General features: G+C 30.3%; 1 protein-coding gene across 2 annotated transcripts; it reads right to left on the bottom strand.

Moving 5' to 3' along the window:
* Nucleotides 1-14: 14 nt before the first annotated feature.
* On the bottom strand, nt 15-7,942 carry LOC145727542 (very long chain fatty acid elongase 7-like). 2 transcript variants are annotated; one of them, XM_081977156.1, is made up of 6 exons: nt 7,712-7,942; nt 2,894-2,974; nt 1,770-1,960; nt 1,625-1,705; nt 1,242-1,404; nt 15-1,008 (listed from the first exon to the last, which is right to left on the bottom strand). In XM_081977156.1, the coding sequence occupies exons 2-6, from the start codon at nt 2,940-2,942 to the stop codon at nt 602-604; spliced, it is 891 nt and encodes a 296-aa protein (XP_081833282.1). In that variant the 5' UTR covers nt 2,943-2,974; nt 7,712-7,942; the 3' UTR covers nt 15-601. The 2 variants fall into 2 exon arrangements, with proteins under 2 accessions (XP_081833282.1, XP_081833283.1); XM_081977157.1 differs by lacking the exon at nt 2,894-2,974.
* Between the last annotated feature and the right edge of the window lie 2,169 nt (nt 7,943-10,111).

Below are 10,111 nucleotides of genomic sequence, written 5' to 3'. Positions count from 1 at the left end.
GATAATCTACAAAATATTTTTATCAATATATTCTTTTGGCAAGACAAGTTGACAAATTAATAAATACATCACCTAATAATAATCCACCGTAAAAGTGGTATGTACATTTTCACTTTTTTTATTGGATTATTCCTATTTGAATAATTTGATTGAGTTCTACAACCTTAAAGTAACATAAATCGTCGTTTTGCACAAAACTCAATAAGACATAAAAAATATAAATGTTATTTTTTTTCATCCTAAACATCAATCAATAATAAAAGACCATGCAAAACCGGAGAATTCTATGCTATATTACAAATACTGGCCTCAAAGAGCGTAACTTATAACCGCTTAATAAAAAATCAATAGACTTGACTCAAATTCTACCAACAATAATCCAATAAAATATCACAGTGGTAAAACAACTTAACAATTTTACTAAAAAACCTTTTACAAAGTAGGTAGTTATTACAGTGACTTTTAAATGAAGCTTAAATTTGATGCACAAATCTTCAACAGCAACTTTTTTATATTGTATATTACGAACGGTTTGCAAACTTTTCCAGCCATGTTGATGAGTTAAACTAACTTAAAAATATCAAACAAGAACAACGATATATTAATTAGTTTTACTTTTTCCATTACTGAAAGCGTGTCTATTGCTTATGCTACCATTAGCAGTTTTTTCATTAGCTACATTTCTTTTTTCTTCGACTTTGACAATGGTGGCCTGTGGTTTCTTTTCTATGTAAGCTCTAACATAGAACGAACCGAAAAGATAGAAGAAGTAGACGGCTTCAACGCACAACAAAAAATTAAACACTTTAGGATAGTCGCATTGACGAGGAAGCACTTGTAGATTGTGAATAAAAATGATACCGAATTGTATCAATTGCATTTTGGTCACGTACTTTTTCCACCATAAATGTTTCTGCACTTCGGGGCCTAGTGCTGCCAAGTAATAGTACAAGTAGAGGACTATGTGAACGAAAGCGTTGATTAAACCCAATAAACTTCCATGACCACCTGAAAATATTTCAATTTTTAGTATTAGTATACCTAGAGAATTAATAACGAAAAATAGGAATATCAGTAGGTACTAGTAGAGTGTTTTACAAGACAGGGTCTAGATTAAGGTCGAATTAGTTCCGCTGTTTTCAAGTTGTTTGTTTATTTGTCTGTAAATATTCTGCAATAAATTTCCAGTGGATGAGTAATAATGTGGTTATTTGTATATGAATATTTGCAAACAAAACTACCTGGCACAAAAGTAACACCAACGTAGGAACAGATAGGCATCATGGTGTGATGGTAGACGTGCAGATAAGTCACTTGGTTGTATTTTTTCCTTAATACAAAAAATACTGTGTCTAGAAGATCTGATAGTTTCACCATATAGTACAGCCACACCGCTTTCCTCATCTAAAAAATTATTTTATTAAATCGGAGTAATGATATGTGCCACATACTATTAATAAAATGTGTACCATAATTTAAATATCATATTTTGTGAGTTGGACTTTTTGTCTTTTTTTTTTTGTTTGGTGAGCACCACTTTTATAAAATTACACATCGTTTTCATTGTTCATAGAAATGCTAAATAATTTAGCAGGTTAATTGAAATAAGTACAACAAAACTTACCGTCAAAGCTGTAGGTGACGGACCATACTCAACTGGCTGACATTTAAAACTGTAGGTGGTAAACCAACCACCCTGCACGCCCTTTAAACAATGAGAGTAGGATGTAAGCTTTAAATTCACAATGAAAAATAAGTTGTTACCTTACCAAGTAAATTAAACAAGCATTGACCAACACTTGAAACAGATTGTAAATTTGAATGATTCTGGTCAGTTTGAAGGGTTTCCGATCCTTCATCAGTTTTGGTCCTACTTTGGTACTAAAAATGACATACGTTACCAGGAGGAGCGTCAACTTGCTTAGGTCGCCCACCATAAACCAATCTTTTGTATATACATCTGAAAATTGAAAGTCGAAAATCTGTTAAGATGAGAATTATTAATTCTAATTCACTTCATCCATTTGTTTCTACGTTGCCGTTTGTTTGGTGTTGGGATTATTTTGTGTCTCTATTAAAATGCTGCTCAGTTTTTGAAAAAACAGATTCAATAATAAAATTTTTTTGTCCTTCTCAATTTAAGTTTACTGATTCACGTAGTAAAACCACAGGTATTTTACGTAACTGGTGCTATTGTAGCAGAAAAACACAAGTAAATTGCATTAGAAAACACCATATTCGACACTTTTGACCTTGCATTGCCGTTGTATATGATTCTCGGTCAGTCATTAAAAGTTATGTAGATGAGTAACTTAAGTTTCTTTCTTATGAATTCAGTCAGTTAGTTGACAAATTTATGACCGACAATTATTCGAATCACCTACACATCTACCTTTGAAAACCGGTAGTTACTTGGTATTAAAATTAGCAGCCGCTAATTAACGATCAGGTATTTGAAAAACTTTTCTAAACATCAAGAAAACTGTTATTGTTTCCACAAATTGTTCGCTTTTTGCTTTAACTCAAGTGACGGTTTTCTTGTATTTAAGGTGACCTGATTGTCTGTTTTTTTTTTATTAGCAACGTTGGAGTTTCTAAATATGGTTTGTCAAGGTTGGTAATCATCATGCAACTTGACCAAGTCATTAACGTATACTGAACCTTTATTAGTTGAAAATATACTTGTAAAATTAGGTATTTGTGTAGGTTTTATTGGTCAGTCGAAAGTTGACGCATTAGTAACGCAGAATATTTTGCATATTAGACTGTTAGAAGTGTTTCAACTTTAATAGTACGGCTCATTCTTTTTAAGTACAAATTTCGTACAAAAGCAATCAAATGTTTATACTGGAGCTCATGTTATATTACAGACTACAGAACCAATTTTCTTTACCTTGATATTCTCTCATAAAATTGGTGTACCATCGCGTTATACTGGTCATATTGTTTCTCCTTGTATTTGCAAAAACTATGCCTGAAAAAATATTATTATTAGTATTATTACCGATGAGAATGAAGACAGACTGGGCTAATTTTAATTATTGTGATATTTAGCAAACAACTTTTTTTTGTAATATCTGTTTATTGCTATTTTAGCAACCAAAAGACAAATTTGTTTGTAAAAAGTAATGTATGAAACGAATCCAGTCATTGTTAACTGAACACCACACAAGCAAAGAAGATTACATGAACATATGCATTACGTAATAAGCGTTTTCTGTAAGGTTAACTTAAAACGTCCAACCACTTTCATTTACGGATATTTGAAATTCTTATGATGCCTAGACGCGACCCAGTATTTACAATTTGTAAAATAGTGATATTAAAAATAATTTGCACTCTATTAATGTTTACGTTTCAATTAATTTCACAACACTTCGTAATATAGTGAAAATTAAAAAATCAACATTAAATGTTAAACTTGTCACATTTCACATTACAGTATACATGAAAACTGAGGATACACTCTGTTAGGCAATATACGCGATGTTAAGTAACGCAAAAACGGCTTATTGGAGATTTATCTTTATAATTGAAGAATTATGTAGGTATAGTGGCGATCACAAAAACCATTTTGCCCTTGACATACATTAATGTTTATTATGCAAGAATTATTAGCGGACAGGTTTCAGAATCTTTGCTGATTGACTTACACAATGATACCGATCATCGTATAATCCAATATCAATTTTGTAACTGATTTTTTTAGTTGCAGCTAAGATTTTTGAAATTTAGTAAAAATATTTTATAAGGATTACTATTATTAAGCTTCAATTAGAACATTTTCTATTTATGCAGACTAATATAAAACAGTTTGCATGTATCTAATAATATTATTAGCGAAGGTCAGCTTATCGCCATCAGCAGCTCTCAAAAGCTTAATAATAAATAGAGTGTGGATTTATATTGCTTAAATTTGCATAATCGTCATCCATATCAAACTAAAATGTGCGTTACTTGCTATACTCACACTCACACACGAATAAGCGTACCGTTGATATTAGTTATTTGAAAGCATTGAGAAATGCAGTCCGACTATTGATAAACAAACCTATACAGATGCAGTAAGAAACATATTTTTTTAAATTATTTTGTGTAGTTGATTGCAAGTTGTGAGTGAAAAATCAAAGAAAGTGATTAGATAGAGCTTTTTCTACACAATCAAGTCCAGCCTAAACAAATTGGTTAGAACATTTGTCCTGGAAAGTACAACTCACAGCAAACTAGTTTAAACACTGTTCAATGTAAGAAAATCTGTTTTTTAAATCATTGAAACTAGGTAAGCAAAACTGTAAACTTGGTTCTTATGTTATTACCAAGAACATTCATTCAAAATTATTTTTGTTGCTCTCACAATGAAGGATGCTTTAACATACCTGTGCATGTAACAAGTACCTAATAAGTTTACTGTACTAGAAAGCACCTACCATTGAGTATAGTGTTGGAGTAAAATCATCCCACTTCAAAGTGTTCAACCACTGTTGAGTTAGGTCCGGTTTTTTGTAAAGTAAAAAACTGACACGGTTGGGCTTTTTCCTGAATTGCTGTTACAATGTGGCTTGAAAAACTTATGAACGGCAGCAAACAAAAATAACTTATGCAATTAACCTCAAGTCTTGATTTTAAACCGTAAAAATTCATCTAATCCTCAAAGAACTCAATTTCCACAATACAAACAAACGCAAACTGTCACTACTATTTCCGCCATATTGGAATTTTTGACAAGCACCTTCTAGGTTTTCTAGTATAGTAGGCGGTGAACCAGCGGATTGACAGCTGTTATATAATAATTGTTTGCAACGTTATCTAAGACATACGCTTTTTGTGACAATTGCCATCCAATCCATAACAATTATTGAACACCCGTTATAATCTAATGTTGCGCACGTGTTGGTAATTTAAATATTAAAACAAATGGATATAAATCAGAAAGTCTACAGTTTCTGTATTTAACTATAATAGTCCCAGTATTATATGCACGTAATTACACATTTATGATACTTACAGATATATGATATTGAAACTTGAATCAATTACAATATGCATAACTTAACAAAAAGTTAAGGAATATATGCTAAATACTAAAACTATCTCTTGTCCTGGTTAAGATCCTTTTAAAAGATTGGTCAATTAGAATCCAAATCAAAACGAATCGCACATTTCACTATTTGAAAAAAGTAAAAAAGTGTTCTATTTAAGCGCACCTGTAGCAAAAGTAACAACATCTTATCATATTAAAATATCAACAATAACTCTAGAATAGAAGATTATAAACCAATATTATAGTCCTGCTAACCACAACGCAACAAATCGCGTCAAATTGTGTGAATATTGAATTTTTTTTCGTCGTTTATTATCGAACGTTTCGCCAGACTGAAGAAATGCATCAGGGATGATTGCACATTGCGATTTTCTCCCAGCAATTATGAAATTAGGCAACACTGCGATCAAAACCGTGGTCGTGGTAATGCAATGTCTTAAACAGATTTCGGTTATTGGAAATTTTAACGATCCTCATAACGCTGATGGCTGAAATTAATTGTTAATGTAGAAGCCTTTTAATAAGTAAAGATTGTGGTATGTCTGTGTCTGACATTTTTCACAGACCACATTAGAAGGTCCTTAGAAATTTTGCAGTGTTATTGCCCACAGATCAAAAGCTTAACTAACGTAGGTATTTACTTTGTAATAAATTCTAGATTTTTGAGTAAACAGACAGTAATGAGTTGCAAATTCCTTTGAAATGAATTTAACTTGCAAATTTTATATTTTCGCATGTAAAAAAATCTATTTTTAAATTTGAATAAACCACAATGCGTGTGCTAGGTACAAAAGTTTAACAAATTTCAACAACACGCACTTATTAATAAAAACTACGACATGATATTAACAACCATTTGCCAGGCAGAGTTTAATAATATTACAAGGCAATCAAGTAGCCAATTAGAAAAATTACTGGCAAACCATATTAAAAAAATATACAAAAATATTAATTACTTAATAGGCATATAGGTATAATAAGATCATTAAAGTCTCGAAGTAGGTATTGACCTTTGTTTCTCTTGCAGTTTTGCTCTATTATTTTACCATCACCAATTAAACTAATTTTTAAGCTTTCATATCTAGGCATTAAAGAAAAGGCTGTTTTTTTTGTGTGGTTCTTAAAAATGTAAGCAAAATTGTTTTATTCTGACCAAGTGCAAAACATTGGTATTTGGCAGTCATATTCAGTGAAATATTAATTTTATTCGCAAATTGTAAAAATTGATTTTTTACTCGGTAAAAAAATATTATTTGTTTTAATGACCCTGACGACCCTTATAGCATGGAACATCGTTGAAGAAGATTTTTAAAGTAAGCTGGAAATTCAGTGATATAATAAACCAGCCTACAAATGAATACTAGTTAAGTCGTAAAAAGGCCGACAATACATATAACCACCGGAATGTCTCAATTATGCAGTTTTCCTTCAATTTTCAATGCAACTGCTGACGGTTATTACTATTTATCATTAAATACGTAGACCGCTCGTTTCACATCAGACTGGTTGGACTGGCCCAATTTAATTATATTTTTGTGCTCCTCCACTTTTTCTGGGTTAATTTGAGTGTTGAATGATATAATTTAATAGGAGTCGCGGACAAATAATTAGGTATTGTCTCTGTAGCTGAAATAATTAGTTCCAATACAGTATTTCACTTTTACTTAATATGTTGAAATTAACTGAAAGTACGGTTATAATATAGTTTAAAAAAGTGAGTACTTACAGGTGAAACTAAATTGGTTTGGTAGGCATTTAAAAAAATGTATAAACTTAAATTTAAATAAAATAAAAGTGTAAATTTTTTCTCTTATAAGTTTTGTTGGTATGGTATGGCCTTACTTATCAGATATTCGAACAAACACAAAGTACCTACATTTTGAAAGTCAAAATATGTCTCTAGAAAGATACTAGGAATAAATATTAAACATTACAATGTATGTTATTAAGCAGGTAGTTAAAACAATTGAATTATCCGAACTTTTGCACTTTACTTTTAAAAACAAAAAAAAAGTTTCCATAAAAATACATTTTTTTAACTGAAATTACGCAAGTAGTTAACGTGATGTTTGTTTATGTAAATCAGAAATTAAATTTCGATTTTATGGTGACCTTTGACTCTTACACAACGTTGGGTTGCTGAATCAGCTAAAAAAAAAAACAGGAATAAATTACATCCATAAAAAAATAACCGCCTAGCTTTTAGTAAAATTAACTAAACATCTTTTTAATCGTTTCAGAAACAGTTTCTAGCATTTTTTGATATATTTTTTTCATATTTCAACCTTATTAATTTATTTATACTTTTGCCACCCTATTTATTGGTTTTTTTCGAAACTTTTGTAAAGGTAGTTTTAATTATAACTTTTGTTCACTTGGTGATTATTTATGTTACTTTCAGTTTTATAACATCTGGTACTACTGATCAGTTAAAAATAAATTTTTTGCACGGTACAAAAATTTCGATTTTGGTGATTGGTTTTCAAGTAATTAGTTAATAAAGAGTTAAACCAAGGTTGCTGATTAAACTTGGTTAACTTAACATTGTATAATAATTATAGTTTTTGATAATATAAAATGTATAATAATTAGTATGTTAATATAAAATTTTTTGACAAATTCTAAAAAGTTACATGTTTGGCTATAAGCAAAGAAAAATTAAAAACTCACCGTCTTAATTATTTTAAAAAACCATAAAATGGATGAAGTTGGTTTTGCACAGTTTTAACAAACCGTCTCTGTTTACTTATTTCGCGCGAAAAAGTGTGTAGCCGCTGCAACCCAAGTATCAATGAGTAGGTACGACCCTCTCGAGGATCGGAAGAACGAACGTATAATGGCGATGGTCCTATAGTAGTGGATGGTAGTGGTACTACTTTGCGTTACTGCCAATAAGAGTAGTGGTGACACTTACAAATCAGATTTTTCTTCTATATGTATAGGTACATATGTATATTTTGACCTAATCACTTTGTGGTAAAGTTGATTCCAAAGTATGAATGCAATGGAAAAACATCAACAGGACCGTACTTTTTTAAATTGAATGTCAAGGAATAAACTAAGTAGGATTTAAGTAGCTTTAGAATGGAAGTTGTACTTTTTGAGGTAATGCATTATGGAATATATCAAACAAGTTTTATTATTATTTTATTTAAAACCTGATTAGGTACTTAGGTACTATTAGTCCAATGCGTACAGATTTTAATTGATTTTAGCTTATGGAAAAATTACTAAATTTGTGGTGCTCTGTTAGGGCAAACAAAGTTTTTTTTAGTAATGCTTAGTTACAGTTTTCCGTGATCGTTTAACTTATTAGACAAAATGACAAAAGTAAGGCGATTATCTATTTTCTTTTTATTATATCTGTTTTTGACTTAAGTTTAATGTTTGAAGTTCACTTAAACATTGTAATACCTAAATTTTGTATAATGGGACAAGGCATTAATACTAATTTTTGCACATTATCAAATTCTGGATCTTAATTACAGAACCATTTTAACACGTTTTTCGAGCAATTTTCTTCGTCTGGATCTTATGCTGAAAGAACCATACACATTATGTATATTGTGTTAAACTGGCAGCTGTCCGACACATCAACAAATTGTTGTTTTGTCACTTTTAGGCTATAATTTCTCAAACATAATAAATTAATTTTGACAATATTTGGACTTTTTCGATGTTACAACAATGTCGTTATAGTCATCACATCTACCAGAACCACTGGTTTCTAAAGTGGAGTAAACTATACTTCAAAAGATGGTAAATGCCTGTGTTTTCATGTTTCATCATGACCGTTAATATTGTAGATTGTATTAGCACAGTATTAGCATATCTGAACGGTAGGTTTTAAATATAGATACGCTAAAATACTTGAGCATATTGGAATAGGGAAGTAGTAATGTCTTTGGTAAGTAGTATTAAACACTATCACTAAAAAATGACGTAAAAGTTTTGTCATACGATAGTTGTAAGTGTATACAATATTTTAATAAATTTTGACTCCTATATTAAAAAAATTGATAAATACTTTAATTTGACAAACGTTTGTTCTAATTATATAGTAACTATAGGTATTATTAAAGTCATTCATTATTCAGTTCATATTGGTGACCTTTAATTTCTTTTTCACTGCATACCTATACGATATCAAATGAATGAAAAATACATTTTCAAATTCCGACCTTCAATGTTGATTCATTAAATTACAATATGTATACCTTTACACTACTTTACAGTAACAAACAATGATTATGCAAAATTTCTTATTTACACACTAACACAGGGTGAATTAAAAAGTACGTATACCTCAGACTAAAACCAAGTGTAAGTTTCAGTATATCAACTTTAATTAATATTTTATTTCATGAAAGTTTATTTTCAAACAAAATATTGTGTATGCACACTGTAAAAATCGAAGTGTCAGTTATAACATTTTTCAAAATCCGGTGATCAATTTTGAAAAGGCCTCTATGGTTATATAGGTATGAATGATCCAGACTTTTGAAACTAGAAAGTTGTATCAGGTTAACTCTCAATTTTACCATGCATGCAATTTAAATATTTATTCTCATAGTAAGTATTGTGTGAACAAAAAGCAAAACTTGAAATATTGTGTGTATCAATGTCCATGCCCGTGTCATTCTTTTTCTGCATTAAGTTCAACCAAGTTACAAAATTAATATAAAATGTAGGTAATATTTTCCTTCACCATTTGTCTAGAAAGGTGTATACATATCATATACATGTAAACGGTCAAGAATAGTAAACCGGACGATTTTGTTAATAATCATAATTCAATTCCCATCTAAAGGACTATTTGTAATTCTCTTGGCGATATTAAGGATGGTTAAATAAGTAATTGCAGCTAGCGTAATTTGACAAATGAATACGCAAACGTTACATTTAAAAAATTTGTTTCTATATTACACTGCTACGAAACTACATTTTACTTTGATTTTTGTTGTTTTTTTGTACTTATTTCACCTAATTTAAAGTCGTTTGGTATAAACATGTCCTTTTCTGTGCATTGGAACCCTCCTCTGGAGCAAAATTAACAAATCTGAGACCTTA

The sequence above is a fragment of the Ips typographus genome, linkage group LG4 (genome assembly GCF_016097725.1).
Source record: "Ips typographus isolate SLU linkage group LG4, UJ_Ityp_2.0, whole genome shotgun sequence".
NCBI lineage: Eukaryota > Metazoa > Arthropoda > Insecta > Coleoptera > Curculionidae > Ips > Ips typographus.
This window is presented reverse-complemented; position numbering and strand designations above follow the sequence as displayed.

What these genes read in the sequence shown, in the direction of transcription:
- LOC145727542 (XM_081977156.1), bottom strand. Translation starts at nt 2,942, where the DNA reads ATGACCAGTATAACGCGATGGTACACCAATTTTATGAGAGAATATCAA. An exon ending in ATGCTTGTTTAATTTACTTG is followed by an intron (nt 1,706 to 1,769) that starts GTAAGGTAACAA and finishes CATTGTTTAAAG; the next exon opens with GGCGTGCAGGGTGGTTGGTT. An exon ending in CGTCACCTACAGCTTTGACG is followed by an intron (nt 1,405 to 1,624) that starts GTAAGTTTTGTT and finishes ATAATTTTTTAG; the next exon opens with ATGAGGAAAGCGGTGTGGCT.